This window comes from Chlorocebus sabaeus, chromosome 11 (assembly GCF_047675955.1).
Source record: "Chlorocebus sabaeus isolate Y175 chromosome 11, mChlSab1.0.hap1, whole genome shotgun sequence".
Lineage (NCBI taxonomy): Eukaryota > Metazoa > Chordata > Mammalia > Primates > Cercopithecidae > Chlorocebus > Chlorocebus sabaeus.
The window spans coordinates 52,651,165-52,672,533 of NC_132914.1; the positions used below are offsets into that span (position 1 = coordinate 52,651,165).

The 21,369-nt window shown below is 38.5% G+C and overlaps 1 protein-coding gene across 2 annotated transcripts; it reads left to right on the plus strand.

The window, feature by feature from the left end:
• Positions 1 to 10,310: 10,310 nt before the first annotated feature.
• Positions 10,311 to 20,401, plus strand: NEUROD4 (neuronal differentiation 4). 2 transcript variants are annotated; one of them, XM_008003541.3, is made up of 2 exons: positions 10,311 to 10,689; positions 16,833 to 20,401. In XM_008003541.3, exon 2 carries the CDS (start codon positions 16,842 to 16,844, stop codon positions 17,835 to 17,837), a length of 996 nt encoding a protein of 331 aa, XP_008001732.2. In that variant the 5' UTR covers positions 10,311 to 10,689; positions 16,833 to 16,841; the 3' UTR covers positions 17,838 to 20,401. The 2 variants fall into 2 exon arrangements, with proteins under 2 accessions (XP_008001732.2, XP_037852910.1); XM_037996982.2 differs by having other exon boundaries at positions 10,311 to 10,550.
• Positions 20,402 to 21,369: the final 968 nt, after the last annotated feature.

Here is a 21,369-nt window from a genome sequence, read left to right on the forward strand (position 1 = left end):
AAAGGGAAGATGTGGACAGGGAGGCAGATCTGTCATATCTTAAGGCCTCAGGGAACTTGATTGGGCATTTCATTCATTCTTAAGTGCAAGATAAAATCCTTAATACCACAAATAAATAACTATACATGAGTGTGTACAGGCGAAGACTCCAACAGCATCCTTAATAATAGGTAGCAACATCTCCGGGCAAATTACCACAGGAAGTTCCTAGAGGATAGTGCAGTGGTTTATGCCTGGCCACAGCTGGTACCCACAGGAAATATTCAGAGCCTGAATTTAGCTATTAAAGACATTAAATCTCTTCTAGCCTGGGGGAAAACAACTCTCACCCTTAAAGCTGGATTTGAACTTCTAACTCCTGGATTCATCTGGGTGAAGGTAGAAGGAGTGGAGGCTGAATATAAAGAGAATATTTTTTTCACTGAGTCACTGGATAGGGTAAAGAGAGTTTGATTTTGTTTTTGCCTTTTTACTTCCCCTCCCTCACCTTACTTTTCCAATTCTCATTTTAATCATCTTTTATTTGTTAAACCCTGAGCCCCCAATATCTCTATATTCCTCTAACTCCCTTCATTATGACCCTTTTCAGCCTAGCGAGGATGAGACAGAGATTTTTCCTTTAATGATGGAGTTAACTATGATGAACCAGGGAGCGTTATGGTCCTAAAGTCAAGGAATGGGCAAGTTTGGTACTTCAGTGCACGGTGTGAGTGGGGTGACAATACAATATACATACAAGCTGTGGTATTTTAAAAAGTAAATGAAGCTCTAAAAATAATTAATAGGCATTAGTTGATCTATAACAAGTGGTAACTATGACTGTGCTAAGCAAACCAGAACTCATTGTCACCCTGGATGTGACTAAATTGGCATGTAACCATATAGTTGTGTGTTCTCTCTCTCTCTCTCTCTCTCTTTCTCTTCTTCTCTCTCTCTCTCTCTCTCTGTGTGTGTGTGTGTGTGTGTGTGTATGTTTGCGGAGAGGGCAGAGGTGGGTTGTGGAAACTATTCAACTTGCCATGGAGAATCTCCCTTTATGGTAACTCCCTGGGACCATTACTTCCCTTTATCTAACCAATGTTACTCTTTGGAGGAGACGAGATTCTGGAATGGGGTATTAACTTATTTCATTTTTATTAAAATCTATCCTATCCTTCCAATGCTCAAGAATAAAGGGATAGAATAATAATAAAAATAAATAAAAGAGGCATAGAAATAAGCAGGCTTTCAAAGTACAGCATTTATTTCCTGGTTGTGTGATCTTGAACAAGTTGCTTGTCCTTTCTGTTTTGTTCACTGATACATCCCCAGTGCCTATTGCACATAGAAAGCACTCAAATATTTATTGAATGGATGAATTAATGGACCTCATTCTCCTCACCTCCTAATAAAAGTGATAAAATAGCACCCATCCCAAAGAGTTGTTGCAGCAATTAAATGAGGTAATTCAGGTAATTAGATGAGGTAATGCTCTCAACTCAATGCAAAAAGCTCAGAAAATGCTGGTTATATGTATTTATAAAGGAGAAGATAATATATGCAGACTACTGATACAACAATTATGTGGTACAGACCCTTAGAAAATGTCAGTTTCTTCATTTATCTTTATCCATTTTCCCACCCTAAAATTCTGGTATCTTAAAATACTCACTTTTGAACTCCAAAGGGCTAGTACAGCTTTGTGTGGCATGTGTTACCTCTGTTTCCTGACTCCCTGCCATCTTAGTTCATACCAGCATTAAGGAGTCTAGAAGTTAAAGTAGTTGTAGCTGAGATAATAGGAGGGCAGGAACAAGGGCAAAATGAGAATTTCAACTAGATCTTGTGGTAGAAGAATCATTTATAGTAGAAGCAAAATGTCAGAGTTGAAGAACTGGGCTATGTGAATGTTTCTTGTATTCTTTTGCTATTTTTGATTCTTAAAGTTAGTGAAACAATGAGAAAACTCCACCTGGAAGCTGAGTCTCAGGCTGGTGAACAGAGTATGGCTTGCTTCTACAACCAGCTCCCACAAAGGTCTCCTTTCAACACTTTAATTGACTCAAATCCTAAAGGGTTTTGTATTCTATTTTCATGAGACAGGTTATTCTTCATGCTCTATATTCAGGATTTAGAGTCTTCAGACATGAGATTGAGGTAAGGTAGGGCTCAGCGAAGGGCCCATGAGTGGGAGGGTATGTTTCCTATTGTAGAAGCTTTTAGGAACCAAGATACTACCATCCTCTCATGTTGCATTGTGAGCTGTGTGGTCAAAAATATTTCCTAAAATTGAATTTCCAGCAAGCATATTGTGGGCAAAATATGGCCCTTCTGAACATATTCTGGACAATGGGGAACCAAATGAGGATGCCATCTCACCAGCTGCTTCAGGATGAGTCACCAGAAGAACTACTGATAATCATTTTACTTTCAGTGTCCCTCCTAGAGCATCCAGAGAATAGATTCTGGACTTAACTATCCCTTACCTGCTTTTGGATGGCAATATAGTGTAGTGGAGTTAGACTGCTTATATCCAAATACCAGCCCTGTGGGATTTGGATATGAGTGCTATGATGTTGAGCAAATAATTTTCTCTGTATCCCATTAATTAATTTATAAAACAGAGGTAATAATAATAATGCCTACTTGATATGGTTGACTGTGTCTCCACCCAAATCTCATCTTGAATTCCCCCACATGTTGTGGGAGGGACCTGGTAGGAGGTAATTGAATCATGGCGGTATGTCTTTCCCATGCTGTTCTTGTGATAGTGAATAAGTCTCAGGAGATCTTGTGGTTTAAAAAATGTCAGTTTCCCTGCAGAAGCCCTCTCTTTTTGTCTGCTGCTACCCATGTGAGATGTGACTTGCTCCTCCTTTCTTTCCATCATGATTGTGAGGCATCCCCAGCCAAATGGAGCTGTGAGCCAATTAAACCTCTTTCTTTTGTAAATTGCCCACTCTCAGGTATGTCTTTATCAGCAGTGTGAAAATGGACTAAATACAGTAAATTGGTACCAGTAGAGTGGGGTGCTGCTGAAGATACTTGAAAATGTGGAAGTGACTTTGAAACTGGGTAACAGGCAGGAGTTGGAACAGTTTGGAGGGCTCAGAAGAAGACAAGAAAATGTGGGAAAGTTTGAAATTCCCTAGAGACCTGTTGAACGGCTTTGACCCAAATGCTGATAATGATATGGACAATGAAATCCAGGCTGAGGTGGTCGCAGATGGAGATGAGGAACTTTTGGGAACTGGAGCAAAGGCGACTCTTGTTATATTTTGGCAAAGAGACTGGCAGCATTTTTCCCCTGCCCTAGAGATTTGTAGAACTTTGAACTTGAGAGAGATGATTTACGGTATCTAGCAGAAGAAATTTTTAAGCAGCAAAGCATTCAAGAGGTGACTTGGGTGCTGTTAAAGGCATTTAGTTTTAAAAGGGAAACACAGCATAAAAGTTTGGAAAATTTGCAGCCTGACAATGCAATAGAAAAGAAAATCCCATTTTCTGAGGAGAAATTCAAACTGGTTGCAGAAATTTGCATAAATAATGAAGAGTCAGATGTTAATCACCAAAACAATGGGGAAAAATGTCTCTAGGGCATGTCAGAGACCTTTGCAGCAGGCCCTCCCATCACACACCCAGAGGTTTAGAAGGAAAAAGTGTTTTTTTGGGGCTGGGCCCAGGGTCCCCATGCTGTTTGCAGCCTAGGGACTTGGTGCCCTGTGTCCCACCTGCTCCAGCTGGGGCTGAGAGGGGCCAATGTAGAGTTCAGGCCATGGATTCAGAGGATGCAAGCCCCAAACCATGGCAGCTTCCATGTGGTTTTTGAGCTTGTGAATGTGCAGAAGTCAAGAATTGGGGATTGGGAACTTCTGCCTAGATTTCAGAGGATTTATGAAAATGCCTGGATGCCTAGGCAGAAGTTTGCTGCAGGGGTGGGGCCCTCATGGAGAACCTCTGCTAGGGCAGTGTAAAGGGGAAATGTGGGGCAGAGCATCCACATTGGGTTCCTACTGTGACACTGCCTAGTGGAACTGTGAGAAAAGAATCACTGTCCTCCAAACCCCAGATGGTAGATTCACTGATAGCTTGCACCACGTGCCTGGGAGAGTTGCAGACACTTAATGCTAAGCTGGGAAAGCAGCCAGGAGGGGGGCTATACCCTGCAAAGTCACAGAGCTGCCCAAAGCCACGGGAGTCCACCACTTGCATCAGCGTGACCTGGACGTGAGACTTGGAGTCAAAGGAGATCATTGTGGAGCTTTAATATTTGACTGCCCTCCTGGATTTTGGACTTGCATGGGACCTGTAGCCCCTTTGATTTGGCTAATTTCTCCCATTTGGAATGGCTATATTTACTCAATGCCTGTACCTCCATTGTATCTAGGAAGTAACTAACTTGCTTTTGATTTTGCAGGCTTACAGGTGGAAAGGACTTGCCTTGTCTCTGATGAGACTTTGGACTGTGGACTTTTGAGTTAATGCTGAAATGAGTTAAGACTTTAGGAGACTGTTGGAAAGACATGACTGTTTTTGGAATGTGAAGACATAAAATTTTGGAGGGGCCAGGGTAGAATGATACGGTTTGGCTGTCTCCCCATCCAAATCTCATCTTTAATTCCCATGTGTTGTGGGAGGGACCCAGTGGAAGGTAATTAATTGAATCATGGGGGCAGGTTTTTCCCATGCTGTTCTCATGATAATGAGTAAGTCTCAGGAGATCTGATGGTTTTAAAAATGGGAGTTTCCCTGCACAAGCTCTCTTCTCTTGTCTGCTTCCATATGAGATATGCCTTTCACCTTCCTTCATGATTGTGAGGTCTTCCCACCCACGTGAAACTGTAAGTCCATTAAATCTCTTTCTTTTGTGAATTGCCCAGTCTCAGGTATGTATTTATCAGCAGTGTGAAAATGACTAATACACTACCTCATAAGGTGGTGCAATGATAAAATGATACATGAAAACACTTTTAATAGCATTTGACATATGGTAAGTGTTCTATAAGGATTAGCTATAATTTTTACTGTTTGTAATTACTTTCTTCTCATTGGCTTCTACCTCCCTCCATTGATGAGTGCTTAGGAGAGATGGATGACTAGAGCACTGGCCTAATGGAGCAAACCACCCAAAGCTACCATGCATGCAAAGAAACTGCACTTAATAGAGCTTTGACTTTAATCTGAGAATGCTCAGTGTAGCGCTCTGTTTGGTCCTTCCAGAACACTGAATGCACCTTGAGGATAGTAGTTAGTTTTAATAATCTCTTTATCCCATTTTTTTTGCAGTGGTATAAATTAAGTCTCCATTCTCAGGAAATTCTCACTGCCCTCCATCAGATATTTGTCAGGACTTAAGAACCTCATGATTGAAGCCTTTTAAATTCAACTTAAGGTTTGCTCCTAAGACTGGACAAATGTTCCTGGGGCTGAGTGTATAAGGGGAGAGTTGGTGGAAGTCGGTGTGGTAATCTTTTCGTGAAAGAGCCATATCAGCTTATATATATACATATATATATTCCAGTGTTTGGTGTTGTAGGGGATAGCTATCAGATCCTTTCCTGAAAATAAGTTTGGCTATGAGTGTGGAAAGGGATTTTAAAGATAGCATATTTTAATTATGTTTTAAAATAAATTTCATGTTCACAAGTTACATATGTGTAGATTATACTTATATAAAAAGAAAACAATTTCCTTCAGTAACTACCTGATCTCAATGTACTTCATGTCAGTTCTGAGATTTCCTGAGATAAAGACCCACTGTTATCAGTTTGTGTGTGTGTGTATATGTGTATCTATAAAATATATGTATTATTTGATGCATGTGTGTACATTAAAAAATGAGTATATCATATCAAACCTATAGTTCTATAATTGTTTTATATTTTCCCCTAATCACGTTAGTACATGTAGTACATTTTTGTTAATATAGATAAACGGCATATCATACTTTGGCTAAACCATTTTTCACTTAATGTATTGAAAATAAACTTTTTCATTATTAAAAACAATGCTGCAATTAATATCTCTGACACATAATGACTCCCTGGGCACACTATGTTAGAAAGTCAGACACAGAGAACAGGAGGTTTTAGATATATTTTTATATTTAGTTTACTGCCTCTGCCATTACACTGAAAGTTGGTTAGGAATGAGAAGTCTTATGGCACTCTGTAGTCCCAGAATCTTGCACGGTGCCTGGGACTTTATATATGCATAAAATGCATTTGTTGGGTAAATTAATAGTGTGGTCATTATTATAATAAAGGAATACTTGGATTGAGATAGGAGCACAAAACGAGGCCTTTATAAGGAGATCCTGATAATAGTTTTTCTTTGATTTCTAAGACATACAAATTTGATTTAAATGTGTAAGATAAAATACTAATAATAACTACGATTTATTGAGCATTTGCTAAGTGCCAGACTGTATACTAGGTACTTTGCATGTACTATTTCATACATATTTATCAGAGCAAGTTCATTGAATAAGCATTATTACCTCCAACTTACAGGTAGAAGAACTGAGGCCCAGTGAGATAAATAACTTGTCTGAAGTCACGTGGTTAGTAAATGTCAATGTTAAGATTCAAGGATTCAGTTGAATCCTAGAGGACTTTGCTCTTAGGAATTAGACATAGCAAGTGCAGAAAAGGATGCTGCAGGATGGTACAGAGCTTTTAAAGGTAGAGAAGTTTCCCAGCAGATCTAAACAAATTCAGGCAGTTTTGTGTAGCTAAAAACTAAACAATGAATGAGCCACTCCGTATACTCTGTGAATGCCCAAATGTATAGCTCTTGAATGAATGTGGTGTGAGAAGGTTGAAGCAAGTGTTCTTCTCAACAGGGACCATCAATCTAGATGGAAAGAGGACACCCAAATTTATTACCTGGTTTCTAGACCCACTTTTGTCATTAACCTATTATATTGCTTTTTTCAAACCTGGGGACTCTGTCTCCATACCTTTTAATAGGCCAGTATTATTCACCCTCAAAAAAGAATTGTGACACTTAACTATGTTATATCATTAAGTATCAGAGTTGGAAGGAACCTGAGAGATCATAACCCAAGCTGATCATTGCCTAATGAGGAATGTGAGGCCAGAGAGGTTAGATCACTCATCACAGTCACACAGAGGCAGACTAAGATTTAGAGCCCATGATTTCTTAGTCCTAAGCTTTTCCCCCACCCCACTTCACTACAGAGTTTTTGAAAAGAATGAACCACTTCACTTTGTTCTTGTAAGGGAGGGTTATTGAATCTCCCTGATGCTATTCTCCAAACTACTCATAAACCCAAATGACACCTCTGTGTTTTTCTCTAGTTGTTATTCAGGAGAGGTTCATGTCACAAATTACTTTTTGTTTTAACCTGCTTCACAATTATTTTTCAACCTGTATTATTTCCCTACTGGAATGTTGAACTTCTTGAGGTCAAGGACTATGTTTTATTTACTTTCTCCCCCAGCCTTCACCCCACCCCAACCCCATCCCCGACCCCAGTGTCTAAAGCTTGGAGAGCAACTTTAGGGTCTGCTCAAGTCTAATTTGAATGTGGGCAGCCTGAATCATTTCCTCCTTGGAAGTTCACCTTCTTGCTCTCTACAGTTCCTGATATATGTCCCCGGACTCCATTTGTTGGTGACATTTGACTTTAATTCAGCAGAAGCTAGTGATCTCCAATGGGAAGGTGAGAAGGAGAGACATCTGGGGACCGTCAGCAACAGGATCTGTGGCTTGAGGCTTAGCACCCTGGGGCCTAATGTCAGACATTGGTTTCAGGTCTTCAGTGTCTGACTGAAGAAGGCAGTTTCCACCCCCCTTAGGGGCCCACAGGCAGGTCTCCTTTGGGGGTCAGGATTACTGGGAATACTAATTAATTCATTAGTGGGGTTGATGGATTATCAGGCTGTCTCCTAGCAGAGGGTCCTTGGGGGAGGGGAACAGATTGCTGCTCATAAATCTGCCTGTTGCCTCCCCTCTCTCTGCTTCAATGGCTCCTGGGCGTTAGGCCTGTGGGCCAGCAACTGAGTACTGGTCTCCTTTTCCCCGCTCAGCAGATGGTTCTTACAGGTTAGCTCAGAGCTTTACAAAAAGCAGCAGAGAAAGAAGGAAGGGCTGGGGATTGGCCCTCTGGCCCAGGAACCATGTGGGGGGAGGAGAATGCATGTAAATGCCTTGTATTCTCCTTTCCTAGAGCAATCACCACCCCTTTTCCTTTGCTGACAGCACACCCCCCTCCTGCCCCTTCCTGCTCTCTCAAAGTTGAACAGCTAACTGTACAACTGTTAATGAGTTGTGATGAGGGTGATCCTGATGAAATAGATTCCACCCATCCCTCTGCAGAAAGTGGCTCTTAAAGAAAATTTGGCATTCACAACTCCATCCCCATTCTTCAGGGGTGTGCATGTTCATTCACGTGCGTGTGTGTGCACACACACACAGACAGTTGAATGTATTTTGAAGGCTAATCCTATTGTGTCCAGTCCCTTACATCTGTCAGAGAAAGCAAGGAGTCCTGCAGAATGTTTTATCCCCACCCTCATCTTTGTCTCAATATGTTCACCTTTCCGCTAATCTGCTGTTACTCCCTGCCCCTGAAAATTTCAGGCACCAGTGCCATCAGCTTCTAAATGTCCATGGACAGGGCTTTGAAGACACAAAGCAGGAGATCAATTCATTCAATAAGTGCTCAATGATTAAGCACCTCTATCCTAGACATAAATTACCTCATAGATAAATTTCCTGTGGTCGAGGAGTGAATTCTGATTTGTTTTTTAGAAATCTGCTATTCCTATCATGTGTTGTTTAATTATTCTGAAAATGAAGTTTATTTTTCTGAGCAGATATTTTTCTGGATAGGGATACAAATAAAGATAACGAAGAGGTTAAAGAGCTGCTGAAAATAAATAACTTCCCATGAAAACTGAAAAAAGTGCTAATTTTTATTTTCTGTTTTTCTGTGAAAAACATGAGTCACATGACACTTTTATCAGAATTAAAAATAAAAATTTTTGCACTTAAGATACTCTTTTCAACTTTATGAGCAATGAAACTATCTTTTGTTTCAGCTCTCTACAACTTTCCTTGCATACAGGCGTATTAATAGTTTTTCATCTCTATTTGATACACGTGTTAGTTTTGTTGTTAGATCATGTGATTCTCAAAAAGCCAGGGATACTCTGGTTTCTTTTCAGAAAGAAAGATTTTGCCTTTTGCCAAAAAGCCTGAGGAATTATCCTTCAAGTCAATTTCTAAAAGAAGTTGAACTTGGACTCAGAATTCTATGATGCTACTGATGGAAAAACTTAAGTGATCAGCTCGTTTTATGGATATGAAAACTGATGAGTGAAGTTGACTTACTCAAGGTCATTCAGCCAATTGCTTAATCTGAGCACCTTTCTTTTTTCTTCTTGGAAACACAAGATGATTAGAAAATCTTTGGTATCTTAAGCTCACAGTCATTTATTTTTCCTTGGTGAAGTTTTAAATAAGATAGTATGAATATCTATATATTTAAATTATTCCAGATGTAATTTTCTTTCTGTCTTCTAGCAATTTAATTCAACCTTCTAATACCAAAGGAGTTTTAGGAATTATTATGGGCTTCTCTTCTTCTAAGCTCATTACTACTTAAGGGGACTTTTTCTATGTGAATGCTTAATGATGTATTTTTGAAAAACAATAGTAGATCTCAGTTTGTAACTTAAGGAACTAAATGTCCTTAAAATGTAGGATTTTATTAATTTCCTTTTTGTTTTTATAAATTTCAAGTGATCAGAAAGTTGAAAGAACAGTACAATAAGCTTCATCTATATTCACAAATTAAAGTTTTAATGAAAGTAGCTTTGACGTGCTGAAAAGGTGGGAGAGATAAACTTCTTCCTTCTACTTTTAGAACTCTGAGGTTTAAAAGCCAAAGACCCCAGTCCACATGTGTAAGGAAGCAGCCACTCACGCTGTGTCCTTGACACGCATCTTTCTCACCTTTTGATTCTTTTCAGACGTGGATCAGCAGATTCATCTGCCCTTTTTAGCTCTCTCCAAGTCTATCCCCAATTTTCTTTCTCCATTCTGTCCGTACTACTCCGCTTCCATTTCTTACCGTTTTAATCACAAAGGTTTCCAGTCCTCTTTTTCTTTACTCCTCAACATCATCAACTCTCCTCCCCCGCTCCGCTTCAATCAACCCCCAACTCTGTTTAAACAAACAAACAAACAGGCGGCAAAACTGGACCTGGCCAGAGGAGCCTCTCAAGTGGGCGTGTCTTTCGGCTGGGGAAAGGGAGGAGTTAGACACTGGGCAACATCACTCCTCCCTGGTCAGCTGCGAGAGCAATCAAAACTGCAGCAAGTCAGAGGCTCCGGCCAGAGAGCAGGAGCTGCCCAGAGGCTGTGGTCCTGAAAGCTCCTCTCCGGGGAGCTAACCAGGGAGAAGAGGTACTGAAGAGCGACTAAACCTTCTGCAGCAGAGTCATCAGCCCAAAGGCGTCCTTGAGGAGCATACCGAACTCCAGGGAAGGAGTAGAATAAGGCGCAGGCAGAGAAACCAGACCCGGTGGAATCTCTAAGAGGTAACAACCGGGTTTAACATGGATCGCTGAAAGCATCTCTTTATCCTACGATCTGGATGGTCAGGGAGACTTGGCTTCTCTGACTGTCCTCTAAGACGCAGATTCACAGAGTTCACTCCAGGAACTGCCAGTGACCGAGGTGAGCCAGTGGTCGGGGAAGTAAGGCGGCTAAAGTTTCTGTGGGAAGTTCCCACTCACCTAGAGGAGTAGTTGGGGTGAGGAAAGTCTCTTCTGGGTAAGGCAGGAGGAAGTGGGACTTAGGAAACTTGGAATGTGGAAGTTAGTGAATTGGAACACTTAGGGAAAAATATAAACATTTTAAATAATTTTTTTTAAATTGCATAGCACTTGCCACCCAAAGTAAAACACATAGACACTCACAGTCATTTTAATAAAGTGAAGATTACAGATGATCTACCCCAATTCCCGTAAAAGCCACTGTTTCATTTTGCTAGTGGTGAAAATGTCGAAAAGTTTAACTGCTTTTCCAAGGTGGCCCAGCAAATAGGTTGGAAGAATTGACCCAATCCACTACTCTGCTCATAGCATTTTAGGGCTATGCAAGGACGGAGGGGGAGGCAGGGAAAGGAAAACAGAATAAGGAATCAGAGAAGACTGTGGAAAGTCCTCGGGGTAGATTCTCACCATTAACTATTTGGTTTACTAAAAATACTTGAATAGTTGGCATGGGGTGGGGGAAATTTCCTTTGCCTCAGCTCTTTCAGGTGGGAAATTAGAAGAAAAAGATTGTCCAAGTTTATTTTTCCTTTCTCTGCTTCACACTCATCATTTGCTCACAAAAAAGTATACTCAGAAAATACTAATGAAATGTAAAATACCTTCCCCCACCCTCATTTTTTTGACAGAGGAAGCAGAGGTGAAATGCTGAAGCACGTGCAGGGAAAAGTAAGGGATTGAGTAACTTCTGTTTACTATTAAGATGTGAGGCATTGGCACCTGAAGTTTTACATGGCTTTGCTGGACAAAATGTGTGCATATGTGCATGCATGTACATACATGTGCACATATATTGATAAAGGGGAAAATAGTAGGGTAGAAAAGAAGAGCATAGAACAACCTACTGGCTTTTTCCAAGCACGACAACTTGTGAAGATCCTGGTCTGGATTCTGTCTTTTTAGTGCCAAGACTATGCAACTCTGGGAAAAGAATTTAGTCTGTTTGGTTCTTAGATTTCCTAGAAACTGGGCTGGACAGCCTCCCTTCTGTTGTATTTAGTCATCAGATCAGAAGGTAAAGAGATTATCACCAGCTTTTAAGAGGAGAGACACCATCTAACTATCACAAATCCACATGTGAGTTTCCCTTACCTATTAATTAGTTGAAACATCTCCACAGTAAATAAAAAATTTGTAAAAGTGTAGAAAGAATTCTAAGACAGCTTCATATAGTAGTAATGCTTAATGACTTTGGCTCTAGTAGTAAAAATATTGGGTAGTAACAATTACTGCCTAAGCAAACATTTTGCTATAACAGATTTAAAATTTCAAAAAACGTGAGAAATATTTTGAATGAAAGAGAATTGGGTAAACTTGAAATTTCACTGAAGGATCCTATAGAAAGAGGAAAATTCTGTTATATTATGTAGGTATAAGGGAAAACCCAAATACCAAATGGCTACAAATGGACTTTATAAGATCAGAATGTGTTTATGTGTATGTGTAGGGAAGGGCCAGATTCTGGCCCTTGAGCCAGTATTCATTGATTTTTGTCATATTCAAGTCTACTTTCTATATAATTGTGAGCTAATTTCTTTCCTAGGAATTGAGGCAACCTTAAGATGGTATATTGTGATGCTTTGTGAGATAGTGCTACAGACTTTCTCAAACAGCTTCTGTAAAACAATTGCCAACCCTCACATTGGCATAACAATTTTACAAAGTAGTTGTGCTTGCATTATCTTCTTGTTTTTCACGAAAACTTCTAAATGATGTAGGAAAGACAATCTTATTTTCATTTTGCCCTAAGGGTACAATAATTACAATAATTTTTCTGTGCTCATTTAATGAGTGAGTGATGAAAGAGTCTTCGTTTCATGCTTCTTTCAGTACACCTCTGAGATGGTTCCTTAACAGACTGAAAGCAACATTAGATTTAGGTACCTGTTCTGGAGAAAACCCTTGGTTTCTTTGATCACAACTCAGAACTACAGTACATACATTTTCAACACTCAAATTTAAAACTAGATGTTTCTACTTTTTTCCTGTTAGCCTTCTTGATGCATTGAAAATATTTAGGTGAAAAAAGTCAGAGAAACATTTTTCTTTATATTTCAGAAGTCTTGGCTTTCACTGCTTTCACTTCTCTTTGATAGACACTGCATATTACCCTCAGAGCTCTGCCATTTGGTTTTGGTGGGAAAATTGTATTGCCAATACAGAAGGTTCATGAACCTGAAAATGTATGTGATTAAATAAGAATGTCAAACCAACTGTTTTCTCCCAATTATAAAATATAATGAAAGTTTGGGAGCTAACTTCCATCTTGAACATGATGGAAGAGTTCTAGTCAACTCAGTGGAGGCAGTTGATAGGGCTTGGTTTCTTCACCTCTTGCAGCAGAACAGAACCTTTGATTTCAGTTTCAATAGGAGATTGGAGGAGTAGGTGTATTTTTTTTTTCAAATTTTTTCAAATAGATGTTGAAATGAAGCCATTGGCTTTTGTTGACATAAAATCAATATTAAAAACAGATTCTAATTGTACCTATTCTTGTCCAAGTGGCCAGAAAAATTCATGGTGATGTTTAGGAGAACAATAACTAATACTTACATGAAATTCATGATATATGACACTATTCAAAATGCTTCAAATATATCGCCTCATTTTATGCTCCTAACAATCCTATGAGGTAGAATTGTTATTATTCTCATTTTAAGGAGGAGGAGACTGAGGCAGATAAGGGTTATGAAACTGGCCTAAGTTCATGTATCTAGTGAATAGTGGAGCTGAAGTTTGAGTCCAGGTAATCTGACACTGGAGTCTGTGCTGTCTATCCCACCATGGGAAAAATGACAGGCTACTGAGTAACTGTCAGATGATTTTCTAAACCAATCAGAGGTAATATTCAGATAATAAGAGACATACTAGTTGATACAGTCTGTTTTATTATTCATCTGTGAGAAATAATTTTTATTTTTGAATAAGCAAACGTGTGTGAATAGATTAGATAAGAAAACCCAAGAAAAAACAGGAAATAAATATATAAATGTTTAATAGCATTTACAGCTATAAAATTCTTTATTATATTTTTATTTCTCTTATAAGAATCACATAACCTGTATGTTAGCCTTATTTTATTAGAGGAAATGGAAGAACAGAGAACTTTATATAATGTGTCTGGGATCAACAACCCAGGAATTACAAGAATTGGGACTACAGTTCACATTTGTGTTATTCTAGCTTCCATTCTTTTGAAACCATACTATATACTCATGGGATTCTCTTGGAAGTTAATGGACCAGCACCTATGAGAACAGAGGAAGTTAAACTGGTGCCATCTATGTCCTTCTCATGATTAGTAAGAGGACAAAGGTGAAAGAAAACTGGTTGACCTTTTCATTACTTTGGCCAAAGTCAGTTGATTCTTTGCATTTATACCCACCAACAAGCTGATTTGAAAGCAGCTCCTTGACTCTTACAGAAACCACTAAATATGTTAGAGGTAAAAGGTGGCCTATTCTATCCTCCCAATCTCACTTATTTTGATGTGTGTGAGTATTGACAGATCTTAATAAGAGTCCAGAGGTACAGAGGTAGGGATGGTGAAAAAGGCTAAATCCCCCAGCTAGGATGGTATTCAGATCCAGAGGCAATTCGGGAGACTCTCCTCTCTTGCACCTTCCTTCTTTCCTTCCTCCTGTCCTTTTCATGCATCTCAGTATGAGCCAGTGATAATAATGATAATGAAGATAAGAGAATGAGGATAAGGAGATAAAGGGGGAGGATGAGGAAGAGAGGGAGGGGGAATATATGGGTGAGAGCAATGAGAAAAACGTTTCAAAGATGAAGAAATCCTGAAATACATGTGTTAAAAGGCACCTCAAAGAACACCCTTTGGATGATGGTCACTCCTGTTGACTTAGCTCTACTGCTGTACATCTCCTGAAGCCAAAATGCCTTTCTTTATTCCTGTAGCTGTGATAGAAGAACAAGGAGAAGAAAAACATAAAACCTAAGATGTAAAGTAAGAAGAATTGATTTTATGTCCCACTCCATCAGCACTATATATTTGCATTTCCATCACTTAAACTACCTGACCCACAGTGACCTTGAGTATAAAATGAGCATAACAATTTCTATCTCCCTCAAAGGTTTGCTATAAGAACCATATGAATTAATGGATGCAAAAGTGCTCTGTAAACTTTAAAATGTTATACAAATGTTATTATAATTACATGGGGAGCATTAGGTTTCCCAAGCCCACTCCATCCTTTTTGGCCTTAGAGTGCACCTGCCTCTGGAAGAGCTGTGTTACTTTAACAGAAAGTTAATTAGGTTTTTTACCCTCCCTCTGGATATCTGCCTGAGTTAGAAGTGCAGCTCAGCACACAAGCTCTATCATCCATATTAAAAGTGGGATTTTCTGAGTTGGCCTGGGCAGCCAGTTGACCAATAGGTTCCAATGTGTGTTTTCAATAAAGCTGCTTACCCAGGAAGCCTTATTAAGTGAGTAAGTCAAGCTGACATGATTTCCGTGCTGATTAACATGAAACCTAGGCTGTTTTCGCAATGCAGTTACATTAATTATTTATAGGAGGTAAATGAGGTTACAAGGAAAACAAGCTCCAATTACCAGAAACAAATCAAATAATATATCTTTATTTTTAAAAGCTACATACTAATCCCTGGGTTCATTGATTTGAGGCTCAAGCTTCATAGAACAGAAAACGTTTGTTACATTCTCCTCTTTCTCATAATAAAAGGTGATAGTGGGTTTAATATTTCAAAGAGTAGCTGGTAAACTGGGATGCCCCAATGGGGCTTATCAGATACTTTTATTTGGTAAATCATATGCCTAAAAATTGCTTAGCAAGCTTTAAAACAATTCAAATTCTTCCAGAATTGAACGCAAAATGTTTACTAAATCACCAGTCTCTTCTGGTTTTCAAATAGTGAATTTTGCATACAAAATTCTGATTAAACAGTGTGTTAGTGAATTAAAGTAGTCAGGCTATTCCTGTGTTTGCCTGAAATAGTCCTCACTTGTGTTAGCAGTCACTATATTCTGTTCCACTAGTTCCACTAGTATTTGTTCCAGATTTTTCATTTTAAACAAAGTATTATTATAGTAGTTGCACTAAACCTTGGATAGGTTTGGTAGACCACTGGCTGCACTCCTAACTGTTGCCATGGTCTTGTCTGATGGTGTGAGATGCATTCGCAAAGAGTTCTCACTTTAACATACGGGCAAATTTGAAAGACGATCAGTGATAACCCTCCTTTCTTTTCATGATCCTTTCAAGATGCCATGTCACTAACACTTCTAACATAACTCACACTAGACAGAACACAAAGTGCTTACTGAAAAACAGAATGCTCCTCTGGTGATAGTGAGAGTAACGTTTGATGGTCATGTGTTGGACCAGCCAGTTGTGTCATGGACAACTTGAAGGAGATGACTGAGGCCACCAGTTAGCAATACTGGGGAGAATCATGGGTGTTATAGGCTAGATGGATGTGAAATGCTTCTAAATACAGGTTGAGTAGTTTTTTGTAGAACACATACAAAGTAGTCTGAATGATCTTGCTACAGTTTTTTATTTTGTATGGTGTAAATATACAACAGTGCGCTTATTTGACTATTTGATGGGTTTTTGTTTTGTAATAACGATAATTATTACACACATATACTTATTTTTAGCACACTCTTTCACTTTCAGAAATATCTCTATTTGGACAGTAATTTATATACTCACCTCATTTTCCCCCTTTTATGTTGTAGATTCTGGAAGGAAAGAAAAATATATCTTTGGACTTGTATCTCAGTCATTTTGTATAAAATGTTCACGAGATTAAAAATCTAAGAACAAAAAGAGTTAGGCACTAACACTGCAATGAATAATCAAGTCAATTTTCCTTTACTATAGTATATTTTCTTATAATATGCCGTAACTAAAGGAGTATTCTGGGAATTTCTTTCAGTTTTGGATTTGTCATTTAGAATGGAAGACTTGGACAAGATAATTACATACAAAAAAAGTTTTAGTTTCAAGTAAAATCAGGTACTCACATGAATTAACCTTTGATACTTCCCTTTTCCAGAGACTGGAAATGTCAAAAACTTATGTGAAATCCAAGGAGATGGGAGAGCTAGTCAACACACCATCCTGGATGGATAAAGGTCTGGGTTCCCAAAATGAGGTGAAGGAGGAAGAGAGCAGACCAGGTACTTATGGGATGCTTAGCAGCTTAACTGAAGAGCATGACAGTATTGAGGAAGAAGAAGAAGAGGAAGAAGATGGGGAGAAACCTAAGAGAAGGGGTCCCAAGAAAAAGAAGATGACCAAAGCTCGCCTTGAGAGATTCAGGGCTCGAAGAGTCAAGGCCAATGCCAGAGAACGGACCCGGATGCATGGCCTGAATGATGCCCTGGATAACCTGAGGCGAGTCATGCCATGCTACTCTAAAACCCAAAAACTTTCCAAGATAGAGACTCTTAGACTGGCCAGGAACTATATTTGGGCTTTATCTGAAGTTCTGGAGACTGGCCAGACACCTGAAGGGAAAGGCTTTGTGGAGATGCTCTGTAAAGGGCTCTCTCAGCCCACAAGCAACCTGGTGGCTGGATGTCTCCAACTGGGCCCTCAGTCTGTCCTCCTGGAGAAGCATGAGGATAAATCTCCTATTTGTGACTCTGCCATCTCTGTCCACAACTTCAACTATCAGTCTCCGGGGCTGCCTAGCCCTCCTTATGGCCATATGGAAACACATCTCCTTCATCTCAAGCCCCAAGTATTCAAGAGTTTGGGAGAATCGTCCTTTGGGAGTCATCTACCTGACTGCAGTACACCCCCTTATGAGGGCCCACTCACTCCACCCCTGAGCATCAGTGGGAACTTCTCCTTGAAGCAAGATGGGTCTCCTGACCTAGAAAAATCCTACAGCTTCATGCCACATTACCCTTCTTCAAGTCTAAGCTCAGGGCATGTGCATTCAACTCCTTTTCAGGCTGGTACCCCCCGTTATGATGTTCCTATAGACATGTCCTATGATTCCTACCCCCATCATGGTATTGGGACCCAACTCAATACAGTCTTCACTGAGTGATGCAGTAAGTTCAATGTTTCAGAGAATGACGTGGAGACATTTTCCATAAGTTGAGTAGTTGAGCTGAAGATTCAATGACCTTAAAGGATCCCTATGGATATATATATAAAAATAGTTCAAGTCCATTTAGGCTTTCCTTCATCTATCACCTCTTTTCTCATCACCTCACATTGCATTGATTTCTTTATAGGGTCCTCAAGTGAAAATATTTGATGATTTAACAACCATTTGAAAGTAGAAAAGAAGACCTGGGCCCTATTCCAGTGGTGCAAAAAACTCATTGCATAATCTATGCCAATTAATTTACCATTTCTGGCCTTTGTTTATTTACTAGCAATTGTAACTAAACAAATTGTATTTATATGAGGCAATTGTTCTAGGTCCAGATGATTTCTAAAGTCCTTTACAGTTCTAAAATTCTATAACTGTGGTGATCACTCCTGACAACTTCTTGAAACTGAAAGAATAGAGAAATAATAGGAAAGGGATGCTATGCATAGAATGATCAAATTGACTTATCAGAGGGAACACCAGGTGCATGTCTCTTGGCTCACAGAATGCAAAGCTTGTTTGGGTTTAATGATAGCACTTCTTTGTATCTATTGAAAAATAGCTCCTGGAAGCTAAAAGTCTAACATGGCTGTCACTGTGAAGAAAGAAACATGTTCTTTAGAGATCAACTCTATTTGTTATTAGACTAAAAGTTGAACATATCTTCCTTATGATTTGAAGAACCATAATAGAGAACCATAATAGAGGCCTCATGCCAACTTTATTCTTGATAATATTTCAAAACCATTTTTCTCAGTACTAGAGGTAGGGCAAACAAGTCACTGAAGCCTCAGACTCCTATGACTAATGGGACATAGATAAGTCTTTTAGACCATGACCTCCATAACCAGAGGGCTCCAGATCTTCTGATGCAGCTCAGGTGCTGCTGTTAGAATCAGAACACAACACAGGTTTATATTAAAGAGCAATAAAATAGCTATTGGCTATAATAACTACCAAAGTTCAGGGACTCCCTCTAGCTCATGGTTGCCCATGGGAAAACCAATAGATTTTTTTTTAAACAAGATGAATTTCATTTGGTTAAACATGATTAAAATCATCCACCTCTGTCCACACCAACATATTTTCCAGAAGGACAAGCACCAATCAATTTATTGACCAAGGTTAGATTTTTCCAACATATATGTAGTCCCTTATCTCTCCCCCTACACTAGCTGTTACCTCTTCCTCACTTCTGAGATAGAATATGTTATTACATATTGTAAATAACATTTCAGGTGACTAAACTTAAGGATGCAGAAATGAAATACAAGGTCGATGAATATTTTTACCAACTATGTCTTCATTACAGGTTTAACCCAATTTGCAGAGTGCTTATTTTTCTTTATGTAACTCCTCTTTCCTTTATATCAACACTGACTTCATAAATTTGTATTTTTTTTCAGAAAATGAGACCTGAGAAATTTTCATATCTTGTTCAATCTGCCAGGGCAGTTATTTAAGTCAAACGGGAGCCTGAATGACTTATTTGATAGTAGATTAGGTCCTGCTAAAGGATACATTTAGCATGCAGGGTACATCAATAGGGCCAATTAACAAAACGATAACACATATTAGTATGTCATTTTCTATAGCTCAGCTATCCCCTAAAATCTGCCAACTATATGTGTATCTTGTCTGTTTACCTCTCTTATTTATTATCTCCTTACAGTATAAGTTATTTTTTTCCACTTTGCTCTCAGCATTTACCCTGCTGTACTTTGCACCCTTGGTTTGTAAATTCACTTGAAAGTAGCCTTGCAGAGAGATCTTAAGCCCCATCAGCCACCAAAGTGGTTCCCCTCATCACAATCTGCCCTAGAGGAAATTGGCAAGTAAAATGACGTATAAAGCCATAGTATGTGCTTTCTGAGTGTATACTGCACTTACCTTTGTGAAGGGCTGTGGGAGGGTCCATCCTCGAAGCTAGCATTTTCTGGCATTTAAGTTTGTAGATAATCAATGTTGTCTGAGTTATTTATTAGATATTATTTATTTAATTTATTTTTCTCTTCCTTTCATGAAAATTGTTTTAGCCCCATAGATGTGCTTGGAAACCCTTCCTAAAATTTTATTTGGAAAGTAGCTCACAATTTTGCTAAGAACTGCTGAGTTTTGGAGAAAGGGGAAAGGAAAAAATAGAGAATTACCTCTGTGATAATTTTTATAAAAAGCAGCAATAATTTGAATGGCTATGCAAGTTAATGTTTTTAGATTATTTTCTTCAGTCTAAAGTGAGCCAGAGTTATTCTTTACTAATCTGTTGTTTATGCCTTTGGGGAGTATGGTAGCCATGAGCCAGGCCTCCCTGAAATTGTATAGAGGGATTTTATAATTGAATTAAAATTTAGGAATGCAATAGCTTGTAAAGAGTCTGCTCTCCAACCTAGGGTGGTCTCATTCTTCTGGAGACTTTTTTAGATAAAGTAAAATAATTGTTTAAATATTTTGTTTAAAATATGACTGTTTTTCCTTCCTTTTTCCTAGCAGAAATAAAGCTGTAAGTCTTATTAGATGTTGTGTTGTGTTTTGTTGTGTTGTGTTATTAGTCTTCAAAACTTTCATTCACTCTCATTTATTCATTTTCTTGGGCTCTATGTCCTACAAGCAGCTAGCTAAGCAAAGACTGGTCTGTCAGGAGATTTACACATCCCCTAATTCAATTGATCTTGCTAGTATATTCAAAATATGCAGTTAGAAGTCTAGAAGCACTGGTCTCTGTTACTCATATAATCAAGTATAAAATCTACAGTTAAGAAAAAATAATCTTACAGATTACAGGGCTATGGGCAGTCTAAGCAATCAAACCACAGATAAATGGGAAGATGTGCTATTATCCAAAGTAGGTGGGCTGACCAAGCTTTCAAAAAAATTATGAAATATGTTTTTTGACAACTTTTCCTCTTGATTTTTTTCTTTCAGTTTTCTCTAGTTAAAACTTCCCAGGATCCCTTCTTGCATGTGTAAAGTGATGATAATAAAGAAATAATAATAATGATATTATTAATAATAAGTATAAATAGAAAAGTTAGTTAATCAAGGTAGGGACTTGGCTTAAAATATTTAAGAAACAAAAATATAGCATAAAAGTTATCTTTCCACCCCTATCTTCCATCTCCCAGTTCCCACTCTCCGACTAGAAAATACTTAAACATTTTTTTAGCTTACTAGTTATCAGAGACCTTTTATGGATATATAAACAAATATTAGGTACAAATATTAAGGTGTATTATTCTCTTTTTTTTCTATAAGTGGTAACAATATAACACATTTCTGCATTTTTTTTTTTACATTTAAGTACAAATCTTGGGACTTTTTAATAACAGTTTCTTAATTCTTTGTTATAACTGACTAGCATTCCATACCAAACATAATTTATGAAATTGAGTCTCATAATTTAGAATTTTTTCAGTCTTTTGTAATATCAAATAAATGATTACATACACGTGTCATTTGACACATTAAAAGAATATTTACTTTG